At 43.3% G+C, this 24,796-nt stretch overlaps 1 protein-coding gene across 1 annotated transcript in view; it reads right to left on the bottom strand.

The window, feature by feature from the left end:
• The window catches only part of ARID1B (AT-rich interaction domain 1B), a 312,324-nt gene that overhangs the window by 286,314 nt on the left and 1,214 nt on the right, over nucleotides 1–24,796 (bottom strand). Inside the window, 1 exon segment of the mRNA XM_026044358.1 lies at nucleotides 24,436–24,796. This exon segment is cut by the window's right edge and continues 161 nt beyond it. Coding sequence (XP_025900143.1) covers nucleotides 24,436–24,796 — 361 coding nt within the window.

Below are 24,796 nucleotides of genomic sequence, written 5' to 3'. Positions count from 1 at the left end.
TGGCAATTTTTTGCTTCTTCAACCTGTCATGTTTTATTTGAACTTTGGAAGGATCTTCACTTCCCTAAGACACTCTGGCCTTGCTCTCTGTTCCAGGCCAGGCCAGCATTGTGGCCTCCCAAGCCCTTCACCGCGGGCCGACCCGCAGGCGGCAGCGGGGCCACAGGCCGGCACCGGCGGCTCCGAGGGCAGCGCATTCCCAGCACGCTGTGCCCGCCGTGCCCCTCGCCAGCGCATCCCGGTGCCCCATGGAAGCTTCCGCTGCTGCTCTCAGCAGGGCCCGGGTTCCGCTCCCAGCCTCCACATCAAGGCCAACCACAAGCGCAGCGGCAGAGAGACATTTACGAGCGTGAAGAGCACGGATGGCAGCCCCAGAGCACCAACTCTGCCCTTTCGGGTGCCGGGAAGGGCCCTGCCCCTCAGGTTGCGGGGCGCAGGAGAAGGGGGACACAAAGGCCACAGCAGGATTTGGACACGGCCAACACGAGGCAGACAGAGCAACTCACAAGATGACAAGCGGATTCACACGAGATGCAACCACTCTCCAGAGCAAAAGCCCGTTCTGTTTGTCAAACAGCAGCAGCAAAAAAAAAGATGAAACAAGCACTGGTTTGGCTGACAACAGCAAACCAGCAATTTAAAGCTGCTATAAGCCACAGAGCATCCCAACGGCTAATGCTACATCATTCGTGCCTCTAACAAAAACAACATAAACTCAACACTCTCACATAAGCTGCCCTCAAACTCCTAGAGCTACTGAACACAATAACTTTTTGTTTATTCATTGATCTGGAGCCAAAGCTTCTGTCTCTGTATTAAAATAATAATAATAAAAATAAAGAGCCTTCTTATTAACAGCAAAGCCTCAAAACCTCCTAGTAAAGACAGCTGATGACCAGCTCCCAACACTGCAAGAAAGACGGGCAAGGAGTTCCCGCTCCAGGCCGGGCAGCGGGTTACAAATGTGTCGCCGGAGATAATCCCACCTATTCCCTGCACACAGTGACACGGCTGGCACAAGGATGCAGCCGGGAGAAGATAATCCAGGCTCCGGTAAGGCCGCCCTTTGTAGGAACAGGTACAAGGCGGGAATGGCCAGGGCTGCCGCGCGACACAGGCGACCAAAGCAGGGCTCGCGCTCTGCGTGTTTAAACACTACCCGAGGAGCAAATTACCACCGAGAGTACTAATGCATAACATTACAGTCTGGCTTGCATTAACATTTGGATCTGAAAGGTGGCAGGCAAACACACTTATTTTTCTGAAATGATATCTAATGCTTTACTGAAGTAAAATAAAAAAGTCCATTGCACAAACACAACAGGGACCATACGAAGACAGCACAAGCCTATGAGCAAAGAAAATCCAGTAAATGAAGCAGCGTATGTTAGTACAGATTTAAACAAGAAGAATCAAACTTTCCCGTCTTCCCTGCTTGCTGTATGATCTCAACTGTAGGGAGGCCGCAGAAAAATAACCTGTCACTCAAAGCAGAAAGTATGTCATTAAAGAAGGGGGAGAGAAGAAAAATCAAAACTACACCCACCAAAAATTAACTGTTCCTCTGCTAGACCATATATAAACAGTTATACAAGCAAGAGCCTTAGAGAGTTGTGGGAGAGGTTCTATGTATCCCCATTTTCCAGTTTTCTTCCAAATCCCTTTTATACTGCCTCAAAACTGGAAGGTCCATGAGTCAGCCATCTTCTAGTTCCTGTTTTATAGATATATAAACCTGAAATGACTACTGAAGGAGCAAATCACAGCAAACACAACCTAGGAAAGAAATTGTTTTTAAATAAGCTGCATGCAAGTAACCTCCCCATGTTTCCTCTGGGAGCACAAGCAAAGGCTAAAGCAGCATCAGGAAGGATTTACACACATTGGTCACACCTGGTCACACCAAAAGCCACCTTGTATCTTCAGGCAAGTTCACGTGGTCCCCGAACAGACCCGCGACCCTTCAGGCTGCTGCTTCCTCACCGCCAACTCCTCGCACAGGTGCGACGGGTCAAGAGGGGATTGCTCTGAAGCCAACAGAGGGCACGACATCCGGCCCCATCACCTCGGATCCTGATCCAGGCTTCTTCCAGAAGGACTCCCAAGTATCTTCCTCTATTTTTTTTCACCTGGATGAGCTGCTCATACAGAGGAGACCGTCCTCCTTTCCGCACGCAGAAACTTTTCCGCACTCCTTTTCCTACCCTCGTCCCATCAAAGCCTTCTCCAGTAAACCAGCAGTGACTTTTAGAGGGGTGGAAGCTAAGGGCTCTTAGCGGGCATCTCAGAGCAAATCCTGCTCTGGATCTGCCAGATCACCCTTTCCAGCAGCCTTTCCCACTCGCTGCCAGGTCATGCCCACGCTCTAGCCACCCGCCTTCACAGTCCCACATCTAAACTCAAACTGGAGGCGCAGGATGATTTTGCATTAACAGAACAACTTTGGCCCTGCAGCACATGAGACATGGACACGCATTTCATTCTGCCATTTCTGCTACCAAAATAATCATCTCTGGCAGGAGAGCAAGGCAGATAACAAGGGAAAAATAGTGTCTTGAAGTTCTCAGGCTAGATTCACCAGAGGATGCATCAGGGCCCTGAGGCCTCCTCAGTGCTACAGTTCAACAGGAAAAAGAAAATCCATTCATAAACCCACAAAACTGTAAGCTAAAAAAAGAAAAACCCCACCCAAAAATACCAGTCACTTCAATTTTGTCTGGCAATGAGGTTCTCGGCTTCCTAGACAAGTAAACACCTTCACTCTCTGGGCTTTGCTGCCATCTGGAACTCAAAAAAAAAAAAAANAAAAAAAAAAAAAAAAAAAAAAAAAAAAAAAAAAAAAAAAAAAAAAAAAAAACCCTACCTCCTCTGTAGAGCTCTTACACAAACACAGCCGAGATGGACAGAAAAGGATGTACTAAAAATAGCGCCTGCCGGGCGGGAGCAGAGAGCAGCCCCGGAGGGAGAGAGGGCGGGAGCTCTGCGGGAGGGCGCCCTGCAGCCCCGTGAGCAACACAGCAAGTCCCGGGAACCAACAAGGGCAGCAAAATAACCCCACACTAACTGCAAATGTTAAGGGAAAATCACCTTAATAAAGAAATAAAGAAAATAAATACTCAGATTTGAAACACTTCCCCAGTTATATTCTACTTGCAAAAGTCAAAGCAATGGTTAAATGTGCCCAATGGATATAGGGAGATGGCTGGGAATGGGCTGGGAATTACCAACAGCGGGGAGACCAACGCACCCACAAAAACATACAGCCCATCACAAGTAGGGCATAAGTCAGCAGTACCTACCGCGAGCTGCAGCTTTTATTTTTTCCTCTCTCCCCACTCCAAGTGTTATATATAGTTCTGTATTAACACACACACAAAGGTATGCTGGTCATATATCCTCAGCATTTATGGCAAATTATTAATCAAGTCCCACCTGAAACAATTTGTTAAATTGATTTTAATCACTGGGCCTCTCATGTGAAGCTTTGTATAATCAGCATTTCATTTACAAAATTAATTGCCTGATTGATTCTCAAGAGGCAGTAGCTGTCATTACGCTGCTGTCATAACTTTTGAGTAGGGGTGTCACAACACAGACTTCTGACAGTGCGGAGAGCACTGCTATTTAAAAAGTGAGGGCGGGGAGGTGGGGGAAACAAATACAGCGATTTTGCAAAATTGCTCTTTAGCCTGATAGAATGTTAAAACCATTTCCTATCAGTTTCAGGCAGCCTCCCCATTTCCCATTCACTGAATTAATGTACTGCTCAGCTATTCAGTCTCTTTTCTTAGAAGCAGGTCCATTTAATTCAATTTTACCATAGTTGCAGTTGCATAAAATGAGTTTGTTGTTGAACATACAGAAGATTTAATCAAAGGCCACTCTTAAGGTTATTTGTGGAACAGAATTTGACTTTCAAACATTTAGAACTTCTTTTTTTAAAAAATAATCACAGCCATTTTGAAAGCTACTTCAATTAGGATTTTTTTTTAAACCCAAAACAAAGCAAGCCATAACTTTACAGGACTTATCTATAAGCTCTTTCATAAAGTTCTCCCTCCACCCACATTTGAGAGTTATGCAAAACCCCAAAGCTCTGCCCAGGCTGCAAGCAAAGCTTCTATATTCGCTTGTACTTCTCTCTCCCCTAGCTACAGCATTCTTGGAAGAGACCAACGCTCTGGAGAGGCTGCGCAGGCCAATGGTTCGGGCACTGAGTCATGAGACAGGGCTTCTATTCCTGGCCCAGCAGCTGCCCTGCTCTGCAAACACGGGCGCTTCACCTCACCTTCCCGGGGCTGCCTTTTCACTCGCATAACAACATGCATCACAAGCACTTGTTACTAGGAACAGGATGGGAAGACTTGAGGGAGACTGATTCAATTATAATCAGTGAGGAACAGGATGGGGAGTCAAGAGCACACGGGCTTGGGGCGGAGGAAGCCTCCAAAAGGCTTTTAGGAGGAGAAAATTGTAGGTTGTAGCAATGCAACTAAACTCTCAGAAGGCCATCTTGAAAAGGAAAAAGGTTTCTGGAAACCTTTATATTTGTTTTTTAAAGCAAAAATTTAAGTTTCTCATAGATCACTTGGAAAACTATTAATAACTTTCAGAAACTGACCTGTTTCTCAGATAACTCAAAAAATAAGCCCTTCAATCTCTTAAACCAATTCCTATGCACTGTATTCCATCAAATAATCCTGAATGAAACAAAATTCACACTTTCTAGGTCAGGCTCTGCAATGACCGTGTTACCAAAAAAAAGATGACTACTGAAAGAGTGAATTACCCTCACTGCTGAGATCTGTCACAGACCTCGCCGGAAAGCAATTCCAGCATAACTCACAGTCCAGGTCACACTAAAATCTCTCAGATATTCCAGAGATCACAGGCCCACCGCAAGCTCCACCTCTGCTCCGTGGCTGCTGGGCAAGGTGGGATTCTCCCCTTCTGTTCCGAGCTGCTCTGCAGAGCACCCCGCCGCTCTCCTCTGCGCACACAGCACAGGCAGCTCCACTATGAATGAAGAGCCTCTTTTTGCCCGTCTCCAAGACCACAGTGAATAAAATCAACACACTTTAGAAAATAGGTAGGATACTGAGATAAAGAGGCATAAAAGGATAATAGAATGGAAAACTCCACGGGGCAAGGGAAAGCAGCAAGTCATTTTCCTTGTTAATAGCAGCAACAGGAGGCTGCAACTATGGGAAGTTCAGAAATGTCTGGCCCCCCTGAGGAATGGTCGGCAAAGACTTACAAACAGCAAATCCTCCTCCTCATGCTCTCCGAGTAGCGCAAATAATTTTTCTCCTAAGAAATGACAGCGGACGGGGCCGTTGGAAGGAGCGCGAGGCGCTGACTTGCTCTATTGATTGGTTTCCTGCCTCACAGCAGGTAGCTGCTCATTAATATCGCATTTTCTCTTTTCAATCCTAACAGTTTTTCTTACTATTTATTTCCTAAGAACTGGCTTTAATTAAATAAGAAAGCAAGGGAAAGCCCCTAGCTAGAGACAGTAAATGCAAAAGTCCTAAAGAATATTTTTAGGATCAGGATAATTGGAAGGCAAATTCAGCTCTTTAACAGAAGCCCTGTCACTTCTTCAACTGCCAAGAAACTGCTTCTCTTCTAACATATTTTCTATGTTAACACTGCTTCTTGTAAAGGCTGGGAAAAAAAAAAAATGGTTGTAAATTGTAATAAATAAATAAAATTGCACTAGTCATCTGGAAACAAACTGGTTGCCCTTCTTTCACTAGCTGCCCCACAGTCTCCATATAGCACGGACATCCCCAAAGGCAGAGCTCCAGTTAAAGGAAGGTACCAGCATTGTCAGCTCAGCTCGAGGGCCAAGAAGACCCAGATCACAAGTGTGGAGCTGGACGTTTCCATGGGGGACTTCACACCACAGCATTTCCGTGATTTATTTTGCATTTGTAACTGCCTATTACTTCTTCGCCCTTGCTGGGGGCGTTATTGGTGCCCACCAGTGCCGACACTATCAGGAGGATGGGACTCGATTTCCAGGAAGGAGCAAAACACACAAAAATTACGAGCAGCACTAAGGAATTGCTTTCTCTTTTTCCACCTCCAGTAGTTAAAACAAACAAAGCACCAGAGCAAAGTCCAGTTATGAGACGACATTTGGATTATTAGTTCAGAAGCATGTAAAAGTTAACTAATAGATGAGCAGAAACCAAGTGAAGGTCAGAGCCGCCGCGCCACTTGAGCGAACAATGAGACTGGGAAGCGTGAAATCCGCACACATGCCCACGGCCCCACCAGCTCTCCTGGAGAATGCAGCCGAGGCCCTAGTATCATGTTACAATTCTGATTAGGTCTTACAAAAATCTTGTTTATTAAATTGCTTTCTTTAGGCATGCATAGCTGCTAATTTGTTTCCAACTACATCATGTATCATCTGAAAGAGATTACATTGCAACAGTGAAACAACACTCCTGGGATTAGGCTTCATCTGGATTTTGGAATTAAAAGGACAAATATTACAGCAGTTGTAAATTCCCCTTTATAGGTGAGGGGGGGAAGGAGAAACACTGTGTGCGCGTCAGGGCACTGCTCAACCGCACAGAAGCGGGAGGAGACCCACGTGGCAAGTCAAAACACTCAAAGCCCTGAGACAGTCACAGATTTGAGGGTTTGCGGGTTTTTCCCCTTGAACTGAAGAAATCAAAGTCCCACAGTTCTTTAGACCAACATAGATGAATTTATACTAACATATTTTTGATAAAGTATGCAAAACAAGGGATGGTAGCAAAAATAAAAAGAAATTTTACAGATTTTAAAAGATATCGGCAATAATACTCAAGGGAATAATACTCAAGAGGTTTTGTTAACAAACTTGAGCATCTGCAGAGACTCAAGAGTGACTCCCAAATAACTCCACAGATAAAAGTATCCAGATAAGCTTTTGGATAACATGAAGCTCCCTATAGTTTGCCCAGTATCTGCCTGAGCTCAAACCTGACCAAATTCCAGTTTCAGCCTATGGACTCCACCTACTTCTCCCTCAGGCCCAGCAGTTGCTGCCACCTCTTCAGTGCTCCTCTCAACATCACTCCGAAGAAGGTCCCTACTCCCACAAACCCAAGGAAGCTAGGAAAGTATCCTGGAGCATCTTACCACAATGCACACACATACAAGAAAAGGGGAAGGAGGAGGCGGGGCGGGGGGAGGAAATTGGGATTAACCATGGATAAAAACTACTTCTTCAGTATCTTGCACCCAAATAACATCAGTTAACAGGAAATCTGACTATGTCACAGTCATGGGATTTGGGATTCCTCCCTTTCCCACATAAGCCATTATTTTTAAATTTTGTCAGCTTGAAAGCTCCTGGCTTCTACCATCTTCTACATCCACCTCTTTTTCCTCAGCATTCAAGGGGGCCCACATGCTGTCCTCACATGATGGCTCAATGCAAGTCTCCTCCTAACAGCACCTCTTGCATTTATTGGAAAGAGCTTTTGGATTTATTAGAAAGAATATTCAGAATGAAGGGGGGAACTTTCAGTCTCCTTTGGCCATAACCCAAAATACGGTATTCCCAACTTCCTGAAATTACCAAATCTAGGACAGAGCTAAAATTAATAATCAAAGTGGAGGAAGAAGGAAGAAGAAAGAAATGATTGCCTTCAAAAACACTGACGCAGGACAGGTACGGGTAAATCTTTGCTGTACGTTTGAATAGGCTATTTCTGAAGAAAACAGTAATTTGAGAACATTTAAGTCTAATCTTACTCCCCTGTGCAGGGCTGCAATTTACGGTAACCTCTTCCTGCAGCTGATGAGGTCTGCGGGCCGCTCGCTCTGTCAGAATCACTTGGACTAGTCAGAAGAGGTCAGCAGCAAAGACACATGTTTCTCAGCTGATGTAACTAACAGGTAGAATTGAGTAAATAAGCCCAAAGACTCATTTTAGCAGCAGAGTATCTGCCATTCCAATTTTAGAATATTGTTCAATTTAGAAAAATGCCATTTATCACTCATTTGCAAACTTCTACTCAAGATTAAACAGCTGCAGTACCACAGTGAAAAAAAGATGAAATGCACATTCTAGATATTCTTAGGGAATAAGTAATAAACACATCTTTCTTAAAGCCATATCATTCACTGCTACCTACTATTATAGTTGCACCCAGCTCTTCTGCTCAATAATGTGATTTTACTAGATATATTCTTTTCCTATCCTTTATTTTTCCTCAGCTCTTTCACATAGAGGAATGACTACAAAAAGGAAAAGTGAAACTGAAGAAATACTATCAAATATGAAGAAAAAATGGAACACATTTCAGGGGAGCTATCTCTGGTTATAAAGTGAAAAAAATGAAACAATTCATCTCAATTTATCTTAACAAAGGATTCCCAATTAAAATCAGAAGCCTGTACTCGAAAGTGTACAAACAATTAGTGTATTCTGAAAGTATGAATTTTGCAAAAAATAAAAGCTGTTCAGGTACATGAAGTAATCCTGTATGAACTCCCATACCAATTTCATGCCAAATTCACTATGCACAAGGCTTTGAGGGAAAATAATAATTTTCAGCATGCTTTTGCTTAGTGTTTACTATTAAAAAAAAAAAAAAAAAAAAAAAAAAAAAAAAAAAGGGGGACAGGACAGAGCAACACCTGTCATGAATAGTTCAGATCTGCCTTATCCTGCCCCAGAGCGGAGGGATGGATTACATGACCTCTTCATGTCCCTTTCAGTCTTTTTCTTCTATGATTTAGAGATTATTACATCATCTTTGTTTTATTTTAGGACTTCTGTTTCTGCAATTTGCTTTTCATTTGAAGTCATAATCCTCAATTTCTGTCATAATGAAGTAAATTGGAAATTAAAATGCTCCAGACATACTAAAAATATTGATAAAGTAGAATTATGAGGACAAAAACAAAGGATGTTTTCAAACCAGTGACTTCTTAAGAGAAATGAATTGTTTCTAAGGAATTGATCTTGATGTTTGAAGAAACAATGAGAATACTGTAAACAAATATTTACATTATTTCTACTTCTGGGAAGATTCGAGGGAAAGGACAAGCTCCACCATATTCTAAGCATAAGCACATTGCAGATTCCCAAAATAAAGGCAACAGGGCTCCCAAAACATGCCAAGAGCACCACTCCTTCCACAGACAAGGACAAGTGCTGAAGGATGAGCCATCTGCTTGGACCACACATTTTCCACCACTATCCCCATCTAACTTCTGACAAAGGTGAGAGTGTCAGCAGTAACAGCCACACAAGTACATTAAATACGAAATATCAGCACACGGGAGTTACAACACTGGACAGAAATCAGCAGTTCCTCCTTTTCAGAGGTGCACACGAAAGCTAAGTGAGGCTCGGTTCTCTTGCTGGGGGCAGCCGGCACAAGAGCCTCCTGAACCGCACAAGTTTCCGTCAGCACAGAGCAAGGGCACTGGCTCTTGCCCTCACCTTGCCTCCTTCAGGAAAAAAGGGTATTGGTGGGAATGACGGGACCACGAAAGATGGTAACAGCGGCTAGAGAAGATCTCAAAAGCTGAAGCCCAAAGCTTTCCTGGAATATGAGAGGGGAGTGAACTGTGTCACAGCTACAGGCACTCACAAAGGAGAAAGAGAACCACCAGAGAAAAAGGCCAATATCAAAGCACAGTCCGTGTAAATACCCTCTCTGGGCGCCCCTTCTCACCAAACCGCTCCAGATGGAGCACCCACGACACACACTGAAAATGATGAGAAACAGGGGAATCCATCACGCTGCCTGTCTATTCCACCTGTTGTGTTGTTCAAGGAACATAATTTGCTGTAAAACAGAGGAAGAAAATCCCTCAAGATATACTGAAGCATCTTGGAAAACCTTTTTATCTCCTATTGCTACCTACAACCCAGAAACCAATTAATTGGCCTAAGTAATTGGTTTAAATACCCAATTCTCATTATGAAAATATACTATGAAAATGCTTAGACACTTATCACAACCAAGAAATTTTTAACTAAAGTTCAAAACTGAAAAGGCGCTAGGGACTTGTCTACACTGAAGGAAAAAAAAATCCATAATTATACCAATGTAACTAACTGGGGGTGGAAACTTATTCTGGTGCAAGAGTATCCTTTTCCACTTCAGCTTACATGCTTTGGAAGCAGAATAAGATAAACCAGGAAAAACTCTTATTCTGAAATAACAGTGTCTCCATGGGGAGTTATATTGGTATAATTATAGCATACAATTATAGCACTGTGCTGTCCTGGTAAATCTCCTTGTGTAGGAAAGCACAAGGTGGCCAGTTCACAAACACTTCCTAGCAAAACAAGTGGTCCCTAAATTCCAGTAGAATCAATACTCGGGTTTTATTTCTGAGTGATGCTCTTTCTTCAATCTTCAGTGAGTTACTTCAATTAATCTTCCTTGCACATGCTTCTCTATCTGCTGTCCTACATGGATATGCTTCTCTATCTGCTATCCTATACAAATATATATATCCTAGGCTATTTTAGAGAGCGCATCGCAAAATAACACTTGGAAAATGTCCACGGAATTGGCCCCACTGTTTCAGGCTCCAGTAATGCAAAGCAAGTTGTGAGAAATCAGGCATAAGGGAAGAATAAGGTGATGTTTACACATTTGACTCCTAGACTCACACCTTTTACAGTACGTTGCCAGCTAGTTTAAGCAGGCAGTGTTTCAATAACGTCTTCTCTATCCTTTTGACAATTTGATTCACACCTCATTTGCTATAGAAGTTAAAACATTTCAGTCCACCCCAAGGAAGCAATGCCTCATAGCCTCGTGCACATGGAGGAAAAGAAAAAAGTTTCTCTCAAACCTGTGCCACTGGTTGAACTCACAGGTATTAAAAAAAAAAAANAAAAAAAAAAAAAAAAAAAAAAAAAAAAAAAAAAAAAAAAAAAGAAAAAGGCTCTTTGGGATCCTTTCAAAACAATGGAAGTCTGCAAGTAATACACAGCCAAAAAAAAAAAAAAAATCCTCAAAAATCAAAGTAACTCTTCTCGAGAAAACTCTCTTAAAATACAGAAAATGGAAACAGTGATTACATTGAAAACATCAGCCTCCAAAAACTGAGGAAGTACAGTCTGCCACAGAGAGGTCACTGAAATTATTAACAGTAGTAACACTGGCCATTGGAAACACTGCAAAGGAAGGTTAAGTGACCCTAGAGATAGTTAAGGATTATGATAACAATTTTGTAGAAAGTGTGGGTAAATCTCTTAAAAAAGAATTCTTTCCCAGATAGGCCTCTTCATATTTTCTTTCATACTTCTAAGAATTTTATCTTTTGGAGCAACTTGTTGCTAACAGCCTCACCACTTTGGCTTGACGCAGGGGCAGACGCACCGCGGGCATCTCCTTCGAAAGCGCCAGCCCCGGAGACGTTTGCAACGGACTGCAGAGCCACATCCACGCGACAAAACCTCCACCCTACTTCCTAATCTAAAGCTTGCGTTTAGATTTTTGTGTGTACAAAAGCTCCACACCTACACATTTAGGTCAACTGATCTCAAAATTGATGCCAGTCTTCTCAGATTTGCAAGCGTGTTTGTAACTAGATGCTTTGTGTTTACAAACATTCCTAAAAAGGAACACTGATAGCTCTTACATGAAAAAAAAATCCACATAGCAACGGAAAAGAACAGCAGGAACAACTCCAAATTGACATTATAAAAAGAACAAAAGGAAATATACCTTCAGCTTGACAGGAAATGGATATTAAAACCACCAGTTCTGATGTTTTAACACGATACTGAGGGAAAGGTTAGTCTACAACCCTGAACAGAAATCTGGATTCATTTTCCTTCCCTTTCAGTTCCACTTTGAACATGCTATTTAGGGTGGAATTCATTTCACCTGACTTCAGATATCAACACCTGAGCTTGAACAGCTTAGGCTTTCCTTATAGCAAGTGGAAAAACATGGAGTTTTAGGAGCATGATTCATTAGACACATATTACATGTTTGTGTTAGCATGAGATGATCTGCTTCAAGAAATGACTAATTCTTTCTACCAAATGTATTTAAAAGAAAAAAAAAAAAAAGTAGCTACATGATAACATCATAACATCAGGTCTAGGCGCCTCCAGTACATGGTACCTGTAGTCTCACACTGATACTCACACTGAAAATATAGTATTTCAAAGATATTAAACACTTATTTGGCCACTACAAGCAGCACATTCTGTATAATTACCACCTTGAGGGTTTTCTGCTTGTCTGTTTTTTGTCATCCTCCTTTCTACTTTATTATTATTAGATGGTTTTAACAGTGATTTCCCACTCCAGAGGGGAGAAAAAAAAAGAGAGACCGAATACCTCTGATTCACAAAGTGATTTTATACTCAAGATGTAGTTCCTCAGCAGACATAAAATGATCCAAGTCTGTGCCATGACCAGCAGGACCGTTCCACGCTCACCTGCCCTTGCCACACGCATGCACACGGTCAGGGCAGCTCGCTGAGCTGCCGCAAGCTGGTCATGCGGGGGCTTTGTTAGGCAGCATGAGGTCTCAGCCAAATCAAGAGGCTGACAGGACTCACCTCATGACACAAGGGAAGCAGGGAGCACTGAGACAAGCCTGGGACTGGTTTTTTCAGCACAGCCAAGTGTTAGCCAAGTGTTTCAGGTGATCACCACACTCGCCTTCAGGTGCAAGAACTTAACTTGATAAAGGAGCGCCCAAAGAGTAGAGCAAAGGCTATAGAGAAATACGGAGATGCTCCACTGAGGGAAATAAACTCAGCTTTTGAGCTTCCGGGAGTACTTTTTCCCCCTACAAGAAATTCTAGCTCAACATCTACACAAAAGGCATGTGCTTACTTAGTTTCATTTTTGTGCTTCAACCTTTCTCCTGCTACTTTCTGCTTAGTATATGGATTTAAAAAAAAAAAAAAAGAGCTTTTTATAAGAATATCTATCTGACTCTTCTGAAGAATATCTAAAGAGTGAAGTTGATTTAAATAATTAAAGATATATATATTCCCAAGCATGACTCTGATAGCAAGGCAACACAAGCTAATAAACAGTCCCTATTATAAAATCATTTAAATACTCCCTTTACCCAAAGAATACTAAAGGAGACAACGTACACTGTGAAGAAAATACCATATAAACACACACACACACACACACACACACACACACACACACACACACCCCATTTCCAAGAAGAAAAGCTGCCTTTCCACCCATTCCTGTCAGAGGCAACTCACTAAAGTAAGTAACTTGCTATAGTAAAAAGTCATGGGAAATCAGGATTGTGTAAGCCTTTTGCTATGATGCCATGACCAGCTGCAGCCTTTACCACAAACAACAGCAACAAAAATCCAACTGTCTTCCATCTCTTCAAGGGAAGACATCAATCCGGAAGAAAGAAAAAAAAAATGAAGTGGACTTAAAAAAAAAATAGCACAGCAAAGAGAAGAAACAAACAGGTAAGTCAGTATCTGCCTACCCTGAGCCAAAAGATAATCAGCACAGGTAAATCAGTGACTGTTCTAAGGAACAAGAATTGCTGAAATTTTACATCTAGGTCTTTTTTGAAGTTAAAGCAAAAGAATTTAGAGGCCACTGTGCAAGAATGAATTGCCCCTAACTCTTACCTGGATGTGTAAGGCCTTTTAAGTTAAACTTGCATTCCATTTCTTGTTTGAAGGTACACTGGAAAACCATGCTCCCAAGGAGTGGGAAAGTGGGAATTAAATGACCTATGAAGTTGGGTCTACTTTTTACTGCCATCACACGTGACAAAGGAGCACACAAAGGAGCATGCTTTGGGTTAACAGACAGAGGAAGGACTTTGGGAAGGAAAGAAATAAAGAAATGAGACAGATGCGAATTAAAGTGCAGCTGAATACGGTATGTTAGGCAACTAACACGCACGGATCAAACCCTTAAGCTTATGGAGGGCCTCAACCCAGGCAGCCGCGTTCGGACAGCATTCACACATAAAGCTCTCAACAGCTTCGGCTGTGGTAGCCCTCAGTTCCCAAGTTAGTTCTTGGAATAATCTTTTTATTTATTTTCAAATATTGGCAGCTAGACCAACACGCTGAAATTTTCAAGAAGACTGTTCCTAAAATATAAGGCACTTTTCTACAGATGCTGCCTAAGCAACCCTCCTCTTTAAAGGAAGAACTCAATTAAGCTGGGAGCTTTTCTTCTGAATGAATTTAAATGGTTTCTTTTTCATTGTGGTTGGATCTCAGTTAGTTTAATTGCTATTTATATCAAAACATTAAAAGGTCTGGTTATGGGGTTTATTAGAAAAGCAAAATGTGTTTTTAATACTTAAAAAAACCCACAACAAAATACTCTGTAGTGCTGTTTTCCCTGTATTTGCATACCACATGTTCGACAACAACAACAAAAAATTAATCTTACAGAAAGTTAAAACTCTAATAAATATCCCTGAAGTAGCAGCTCCTAGAGTTTATTATCAGTAAAATGTTTTGTGCTAGATGGAGGGGGGGTGCTATCACAAGTGGTACTTCTTACCTTCAGGATATATATATAAAAAAAAAAAAAAGGAACGAAATACACTATATCGTACAAATAAATGTCTTTATTATTAAATTGATGAGTCTAAAATTTAAAGGAGAAAGTATAATTTTAAGAAAACCTGGAGGCATGCTCTCGGGAGACGTTCTCTCACCTACGTGAAGAGGCGAGGTAGAGAAAACCTTGCCCCGCAGCACTGGAGCACCAGGGCGCGGGGCTGCCCTGCGAGAGGGGCAGAAGCCCCCGCTCCTTCGGCCGCCTCTGGGGCCTGCGGAGCAGCTCGGCTCCGCGGCGAGTCCTTCCCTTGGCGCACGGTAAGAAAGGGGCTGCTCTCTACATTCTGCCTCCGCGCGTTATCTATACGCATTCCATTCGGATCCAATTTCCTTGCATTACCTCTGCCCAGGTCAGGGATGAATGGCTGTCAAATTCCACGGGGAATAAAGAGAACCCCCCTTTCTTCCTGAGGCGGCGAGTTCCAATTCACAGCGCACATGGCTAATCTACATATGTGAAGGTCACGGCACTTCAGGCGGGGAGGTTAAGAATGGAGCAGCTCACGTAAGGGGCTGCCTTAAACCTCCTGGCGCGGCGCCCGACAGGCGAGATTGTTGAAAGGCAATAGATAGCTGCTGGCAGCAGCGAGGGGAGAAATATTTTGATCATGTGATGCTGCACAAGTAACTAGCTTGCTTCATGTGTGAAACCTGTGCAGGCGCCACAAATGCCGCGTCACAGCGCGCTCCAGCAGCCGCTTCCCTCGCTGCCTGCCTCAGGTACCTGCATCCCAAGGAGACGGGAACTGGGCGCGGGAAACTTCCCGGTCAGGCAAAAACACCTCTCATTGTTTGTTTGCTTGCTTGCGTTAATGAATGTCAACGGAATACAGCAACTAACAGTTATCTAGGAATCCCTAGCGCTTTTCATTCCTGCTAAATATAGGGCACCGTCAAGCTTCTTTTCTGTGCCACAAAAATCTATCTTCCTGTTTATAGGAAAGTATTCAAATATAATTAAAACTGCCATGCAAAATCGGGTTGCTATTGCCAGTACATAACTGAGGTTGCCTCACATATATTTATTTCTATTTTTTTTTCCAGGAATAATTCATGCTAAATGGAAAACACAAATACAAAATTTCCTAAATTAACCTAAATTTCTTAAATTAACCTATATTCGTGATCAACTTTAAATATTTTAAATAACACCAGCCCTAAAGAAAGCACTCATTTTTTCTTTACTCAGGAATTTCACATAGATAAGAAATAGGGGGATTAAAAAAATAAATGACAAGAGCGCAATTATTTTCCACAAATCATGACTGAAAGTAAGACATCAATACTAGTATTTCATATAAACAGAGGCTACCCAAAATATTCACAACACAAATTGCTACACAAAAAAATACAGCTCCATACATTCCACCCAAATCAAAGGCTGCAAATAAACCAGCATATTCCTTTGATGCTGTCAAAACAAACCTCCTTATCTTTATTTTTAACTTTAAAAGAATGAAATTTAAGAACTACAAATCATGTCCTTGTGCTTTCAAAAGAAATTTTCAGAGCTGATATTTCAGCATCTCGCTTAAAACAAGTAACTCTGACAATCTAACCAAATAACACGATCAGTGTTGGGAATACCTAATCTCAGAGCCTGTCCAAATAAAACATTAAACAAATAAAAATAAAAAAGAGAGAGAGTGAGAGGAAGGAAGGTAGAGTTCAGATACCTTCTCACACAATGTGACAACTATTCAGGCTGCCTAGTAATTCCATATGACACGCTATATTAAAACAGCACCTCAATCCCTAATACTTAAATGTATTAAATACGGCCTTATTTAATATACTTATTTTTACACTCAGAAACTGAAGCTTCTCACAGTCAAACCAGCTCACTTCAGATCATGAAGCTAGTGGAGAGCTGTCCAGGATTCCCGAGGCAATCTTCTCCTTAATACCATTTTTCTAAAGTCAAATAATTCACTTACCATTACTGAATTCACTGCTTGTGTTAGAAAGTCACTACTCCATTTCAATCAATCTGTGAATTAAACCATGTCCACTCTGAGAATGGTACCCATGACTGTAAATATGTTTTAAAATGGTATTTCTCCTTTTGGGATTTTCTAAACCAATTTTTCTTCTTTGCTTAGGCTAAAAGAAAAAAAAAAAAGAAAAAGAAAGAAAAAGCTGGAAATTCAGGTTCTTCTCTGCAAGCCAACTGTATCAGGGACCGTACTGCAGCACGAAGGTCCTCTACACGCTGCCTAACATGGAGCAGTTCACGCTTTTAAGATGTGACCAAAGCGTGTTGTGGAACTAGCCCACCACGCAAAAACCTCACCGGGACACCCGTATCTTACAGTCAAACCTGCAAAGCCACTTGGAGAGGGGCAGCTCCCGGGTAAATCCATATCCCAGATCCCGTATCCCAGTGACAGGCTACGTGTGAAAAGCTTTGCCTTGCCGGAAAAGCTGTTAGTCAAGGCTGTGATTTATTCCCTGCTTCTAATGATACAGTTACAGTAACAAAACTTCAAAGCGGACCTGGCCTTTGTTATACCACGGTGTTTAAAAGACAATTAAATTCACTCAATAACCTAGTTACAAAACAGTTTTGCTTCTACCGGCACAGGTAAGAGTGGACTGTGTCACTCAACAGAAACCCTCGCTACAGATTTACTTTTTGGATAAGGAGACACCTAAAATAAATCACAAGTAAAACCATCAAGGCAAAAAAAACCCTCCTAGTTATGATGGCTTTAGCATAATAGCTTAAAAGACCCTGTCATAGCTTAAAAGACCCTAAAAGTCTTACAATGGGAGCCTTTTTTTTTTTAAGCAAACATACCAAACATACTAAAGAAGTAAACAAAAGCCCCACATAAATCTAATTCCAAAGAAAAAATCTTTTTTTCCCCTCCCACTCCTTAATAGACACTCCAGTGGTCAGAGAGAGTGATGAAGGTGGGAGCAAGATCAGTGACACAGCCTTACAGTTAAAAAGTGTCAGAGAGGCTATCACTCAGTTGAACGCCTTTCTCAGCAATTATCAGGTTTATTATATTCAGTATATATTCAGTAATATGTTCTATCATATACTCAGCATTATTTTAAAGTCTGAGTGGGCTAGAAACAGGAAAGAAGATGGGGGACAACAATGCATTCTTAAAACACAATTTGCCAAATTCGGGAGCAAAAAGAGATTAACAAAACCAGCTCTCAAAATTGAAGAAAATTAACGAACAGTTTACATGCTTCTGCATATGCTTAGCCTATTTTTTTTCCTTTCCTTCCACCAAGCCCACCGTGACTCAAATGCAAAAAGCCATACGAGAGTCAATCAAACACGGATGGTTCTGCACTGAAAGCGAGTCCTGAGACGCCCTGCAGACCCTGGAAACTCGGTTTCACACCAACAAATCAGCCAAAACCCACTACACAATTCAGCAGCCTCATACTTTGCCTTGATAGCAATTGAGGGAACTTATATTTTCAATATACGTTCATATACGCTCTCTTCCAAACTGTATCTTCTGTAGAGTGGGTTTCATTAAGTATATAAATGAAGTATTTTGACACTAGCATCACAATGATGAGCTAGTATTAGATAGTTTTCCTAATTGTGACCTGGAAACAAACAAACGAAAAGAGCGTCTCTCCGAAAAATTTAAATTGGAGGATAAAATTGATGCTCTCAATGTTACTTGCTGTAAGAAATGGGTCATTTTAAGCCAAAACTCCATTCCTCAAGTTTTTCCATGGAGTCTGTCACTGGAATCCTTCCTTAAAAAGGGGGCTAGGGGGAGGGGAAGAACAATCTGAGACAAAGGTTTCTCGGTTTGGTTTCTCATGAACTTCCACCTTAAGATATAGGTAACACTTCTTTAAAAAAGCAGCCTTGCTTTGAAAAGCTGTTTATAAACTAATATTTTTGGGCTTACTGTGCCCTATTTTTTTTTTTTTTTTGCATTAGATTTGTTCAGTTTTAAAATGAAAACAATTTATGCCCCTACTCAAGCGAGAAGACTTGGTGGCAGAGGAGGTTTGTGCATCTCCACACACACACACAGCAGACATCAGGAATCTTTGCATCCTATTCATCCCCAGCAGAAGTTCCTCAGTACAAACTAGGTTCTTGGGCATGGGTTAAGCTCGCTTTTCTTTAAGAGTTTTGATTTTGACAAGAAATCCAGTGGCTTGACACAGATGCAGCGGGCACATAACCCCACAACACGGAATACCTGAATTTAGGGAACGGTGCCTTGAGTTTAGGGAGAGGACAGTGACACAAGAGGCAGACTCCAGCTTCATCCAGTCCCTGGCCTTTTGGACCATCTGAAGAGACAAGTGCAGGGATTTTATTCTCCCAGGACAAAACACATTCATCCCGAGGACACTGCAGTCGCTCAAAAGCTCCCATTTATGGCACTACGACCATGCCTCTTTCTGCAAGAGCTCTAATTCGCATGCCAAAGAGCTCCTGACTTAACAAACATAAATGTGCAGTGCCTCAGTTTCCCCGCCTGTGCAATGGAAAGAATTGCAGCCTATTCCAGTGTAACTCACACTCCAATGATAGTAATTGAGCGTACTTGTACTGCCGCTACTGAAAAAGCACAGTTAGGTAAAAGCGCTCTCATGAGAATTAGTCACCTACTGTCTACAAAATACAACGTACACAAATACATAGATATTTTCAGATAAATCCATCCCCAGCAGGATTCCTCGACTGAAGTAGAACAGCACCATGGATTTGTCCCTTTTAGAGCTAATATGTTCCTGGTGGATCACTAAATGCCACAGCCTAGAATTGGAAATACAAAGAATGACACACTCTGGCCCAACTGCAGCTCAAACATTGGGGCACGCTGCTGGCACGTGAGAATGTGAGTGCAAATCTCAATATGAATATGTGAGACTGGAGAGCAAAAATATATCAGAGAAATTCAATAAGTATCTTATCCTCAGAATAGAAAAATTTGTATCAGAGGTATAAACAAATTTTAATAAAATCCCTTTAAGTTTTACTAAAAATAAATACAAAAATATTTAATTAATGGTAAAACTCTTAAAATATATGTTACTTTAATGTGGCTCACTGTATAAGATTTTAATGTATTAAAGTTATTTGCTTCTCTCAGCACTAAGCAATACCAGAACACTTCTTTTCAAAACAAATTTGAAAACCACTGAGGTATACTGTTAATTTAAGTTTAATTAAGGTCCTCGTTCAATCCTACCAAAACACATATTTCGCACTATGTAAATAGCCCCAAAATTGAATGAAAAAAAGGTTTTTTTTCTCCTCCGAGTACCTCAGTAATCACAATTCTGAAATACATTCTGCAAAGTTAGCCCAGCACATACACACGTGCTGAACGCACTGCTGAAATGCTGAAGCCCTGAGCATGCAGGAACGGTGAGCGTGGTGGCATCACTGCTTTACATACCCACCGAGATTCTTTAAAGCCTCCTGATAAATGGCACATCCTTGAAAAAGCACCAAAATGAAACTCGCTGGGATGCACTACAATCTGAAGAACAATCTAATAAATACATTACTGCCAATCTCATACTAACAGTGAGAGTTTCAGAATATGTATGATCAAATATTTGAGGCACAAAAGAAAGGAGGAAAAGGATCTATTGATAGTTATTCAAACTTTTTTCCTTTTTAAGAATTTAGTTCTAGCTAAGATATATTTCAAAATGAGACAGCAACATCTAACAGACTCTACTTGGTAATTTCAAAAATTTTATGTTGTGTTTGTATCTAGAAAATCTAGCAAGAGACTAAATGCGTTATTTTTGCTCCCCACAGATTTGGATCAGAATGCCAAAAACACCAGTAATTGACTACTCAATTGCCACTTTCTTATACGTTGGAGGTGGTAACACAATGGATGGGTTTGCATCACTCTGGCTTTATTGCATCTGTCCTGCTGTTCAATGCATAGGCATAAGCGCTACTACAGAAACCAATAACCCAACACCAAACCACAAGCGTCAAATATATAGTCGTAATATATACACAGATGATACTGACTGAGAATATTGCTATTTGCTACTTCTAAATAGAAGCTATGCGAATGGTAAACTGTTTATTTGAAGACACACAGGGAAAAATGTATTTTATTCTCCCATTGAGACATCAAGAATCTCTTCCCCACACTGACAGCTGCTTAAGGACCTTCCAAGACAGGACAGCCTTCCGCAGGCCTCCTGGGCCGGGCAAGCCAGCCGCATCCAAGGAGCTGCGGAATCGGGCACGTCCCGAGTTTCTCCTTGGCGGAACAGACGGCTGCTAACACAGGCGCAGCGGCGCGACGGAGTTTTCTAGCCCCTGGTCAATATCTATCCGCGCTGTAGAGCTGCTCGCGGCAGGGCCTGAGGTCTCCCCGAGTGCAGCTATGTGCAAATCTTACCCCCTGCACAACGCGGGAAGATGCATTTGGAGCAAACACAGCCACGCGCAGCCCCGTGCGTTAAGCTGCTGCAGTGCAAAGCAGAAGCAGAGAGCAGGACAGCCGTATGATTTTTAAAATTTGCACTCTGCTAAGGAAGCCATCGATAATCAAAACACCTGAGGGACAAGGTACTTCGGTGCTATCACAAAACTTCTTCACGCTCAAACGAATCTGCAACTACAAGCAATAACCTTCTGCTTTGAAAACGTGTTTCTTCAGAAACAAAAGGCCTCTTTCTCGAGCTCAGACAGCTCTTTCACAGGTAGATTTAACAGGGCTGAAGCAAATTTTTCCCATTGGAACAGTGGGGACGAGGAGCACATATCTCAGTGGCGCATGGGACAGGGTGATGACCCAGGAAGAGGCAGGACCCTCGTCCGGGCACGGCTGCTTGCCGAGAGCCGCCCCTCCCAGCGCCAGCGCCAGCGCAGCCCTTCCGACAGGCGCAGCGGCCAAGCACCATCTCCCCCGCGCACACCACAGCCGGGCACAGCCCCAGGGGCGTGCGCACACAGGCACACGGCACCCACAGGTGAATATTGAAAACAAAACAAACACTTATATGTACCAATCCTCCACTGAATACTCCATTTTATTCTTTCCAAAGGGAACAAATTTATTGATTGATTGATATAAAAAAAATAGAGACTGACAGTTGAGGAGTTAAAATATTTTTCTAAAAGTGTAAGAATGATTCTTTTCCGTAATTTATTACTTTTTTTTTTTTTTTTTTTTAGAGCGCAAGATATTTTCAATTTTAAATAATGTTAATTTAAAATCTAAGGCATTTATTTTCTGGCTATGTATTTACTGGCTAGATGGGAAAAACACAATATGAAGAAGACTGACAGATGACTTCCCTTTATTACAATTATTTGGGGGTAGATTTGGGGGAAAAAGGAGAAAGGGAAAAACAGGGCCTTTGCCACTCTGCTTTATAAGCTGCACTCTAATTCTTATGGTACCAAAAAGAAAAGATTTCTGGCTGTGAAAGGGGACATAAACTCATAAACATAAAGAAGTACTTCTAAGGGTCAGACCGAGGACATAATGAATTTACTCTCACCCCAATAAAAATAAAATACTTGAAACAATTTCTGCCATGAAGAAATAGCTCTCTGAAGTAACATGTACCTTATCTATGCTACTGAATTTTCCCCTAGCTTTTAAAGCTGTAAATTCTGAACTACGTGTTTTTAAAAGCAAGCAGGCAATGCAAATATTTTTAAATTAATTATGAAAGGCTGTGCATATGCTTCATTACTTACGGTTCCCAGTGACCCTCCTACCAGTGCAATTAAAAAGGTAAAAATTAAAATTCATGAAAAATCTTATTTCCCTAGGAAAAAAAAAAAAGTGAAAGGGAATAAAAATTAGAAACTAGACAGGAGTGATCTGATGAAAGTACAGCCAACCTATTCAACATTTCTATTTTTTTAAGATTAATACATTATTCACAGAATCAGCCAATGTTTTCTCTGGGTTTTGTCACTAATGAATACACTTTACAGAGAGATCCAGGTGCTCAACAACCCCCAAAGTATACACCTGTATTTGTTTCTGCTACTCCTCATTGTTAAAAGCTATTAAAAGATTTAACAGTTCTTAATAGAAAGATCTTGTTGAAGGGAAAAGAAATCCATAAAATTCTAATGCACTTCTCCATTTAGCACAATTCACTCTCCTACAGAGAATTCGAGCATAATCTCACACCTGTATGGAAAAAATAATGAGAGCAACAACTCCTGATGCTTCTTTAAGCAATCCAACCACAGCTCAAATGAAAATATCTGGATTCATTGTAAAAAAAATAAAAGCAAAGCTTAGAAAGCCACTGAGAGAATGACTTTTTTTCTACCCTTCTTCGTACAATACATGGCATTTTCCCATATGCAGCATGCCACATACAAACAAGGCTTTATTTTATTTTTTAAGGGCCATGCACAGGCTAGATATCATGCTCTCAGGAATATAGTGAATTTAACAGTAGGTTTAAATTTGCTCGTAGAAGAAACCCGCTTTCCCGTGCGGCGTCCAAACGCTGCAACGCTACAAAGCGTTTCAGAGGCATAAAGGTTCCATAAAACGCCGCTCGAAATCCTGGATCCTCGTCCACGCGCCACGGAAAAACCCACTTATCCCATGGCGTCCAATTAGCACAAAATTAAATCATGTTAAAAAAAGGAGGGGGAAAAAAAAAAAAAGGAAAAATGATAAATTACAGGGCAGAGAGAGACGCCACCTAACTAAACTGTATGGAGGGAGGAAAAAAAGAAGTGTGTGTGGGGTTCTGGCTGCCATTAGCTCCGGGAGCGGCGCGGCGCGGCGGTGACCGCGGCGGCGCTCGGCGTTCTCGCTCCGTGCCGGTGCCGGTGGCCGCGGCGGGGGCGCGGGCGCCTCGCGCGCCTCGGCACTTCTATTTACATCAGCAGCGCGAGGTGCCCAATGGTGCGCGCGGAGCCAATCAGATGGCAGATTAGATGTCAACGGCGAGGCAGCTGTCTGGAGACGGTTGCAGCCCGTTTACCTCCACAATTCAAATTCCAAACCTCGCGAAGGAGAGCCGGGCGCGCGCGCCGCGCCGCCGCCCTGCGCCTCCGCCCGGCCGCGCCGCGCCGTGCCCACGGGCCGCTCGGCCCCGCTGCGGCCCGCGGCGCCGCCGGGCCCGCTCGTGCGCACCAAGGACCTTCGCAGCCTCCCCGCCGCGCACCGAGAGGGGAAAAACAGCTACTGGCGCCCATACTCACTCTGAGCACGACGCCGCAGGCCGCGCGGCTCCGCTAAAGGCGCCCGGGCCGAGGCACAGGAAGAGCGCGTGTCGCGCAGCCCCATGCGCGCTGCGCGGGCCCGCACGCCCACGGCGCGCACACGCGCGCACGCTTCCCGCGGAACAAGGAGCCCGGCTGTTGTTTTTAGCGGGCTTCAATGCGGCAACTCCGCCAGACACAAACTAAATTCCTTAAAAGCGACCAACAGAGCAAGTCACACTGTTTAAAAAAAAAAAAAAAAAAAAGAGATTAAAAAAAAAAAGAAAAAAGGTGGTGGAGGGGGAGCCCTGCTGGCAGATAACACAATTCCCCACGGGCGCAGGGGGCCTGGGACGCTAGCAAAGCCCTCTCGGTGCGGGACGCGGGTCCCGCGCCGCTGCGCGGCTGCTCGGAGCGCAGGGACGGGGCTGCGCCGGGGCCCGGCCCGGCCGCTCCGCCGCCCTCGGCCGGAGGAGGCCGCGCGCGCTGCGGAGGCGGCGGCGGGGAGCCGGCCCGCCCGGCCCGGCCCGGCGCGGCGCGGGGGGAAATAAATAAATAAAAACTAAATAAATAAATAAGTAAATATTAATAAAACAATCAGGCGAAGACGGGAAAAGAGAGCAGGGAAGAAGGGGAGCAAGGAAGGGGGAGCGAATGCGGAGGAAAGTGCGCGGCGGGAGGCGCTCCGCGCCGGGGCTACCTGGCTCCTGCCGATGGTCTGCGCGGTGCTGCCGGGGCTCATGGCCGGGTGGTTCCTTTGTTGCGCCGCTGCCCAGGCCGGGTTGGCCGCTCCGTACTGCGAGCCCATGTCCTTGCCCATGCCCATGCCCGCCGCTGCCTGCTGGCCTCCCGGCGCGGCCGCCGCTGCCTGGGGCTGCGGCGGCGGGGCGCCGGGGCTGCTGTAGTCGGGGTAGCTGCTGGCGTAGCTCCGCATCATGGGGCTGGGGGACGTGAGCAGCTGGTTGAGGGTAGGGGTGGCCCCGGACGGGTGCTGGTTCTGCCCCGAAAATCGCTGGAAGCCGCCGGCCGCCGCCGCCGCGCCGGCAGCCGCCTTGCCGAGG

The sequence above is a fragment of the Nothoprocta perdicaria genome, unplaced genomic scaffold, assembly GCF_003342845.1.
Source record: "Nothoprocta perdicaria isolate Ctin4 unplaced genomic scaffold, notPer1 scaffold_36, whole genome shotgun sequence".
Classification (NCBI taxonomy): domain Eukaryota; kingdom Metazoa; phylum Chordata; class Aves; order Tinamiformes; family Tinamidae; genus Nothoprocta; species Nothoprocta perdicaria.
The sequence above is the reverse complement of the archived record's forward strand: the minus strand, read 5'-3'. Positions and strand labels throughout refer to the sequence as shown.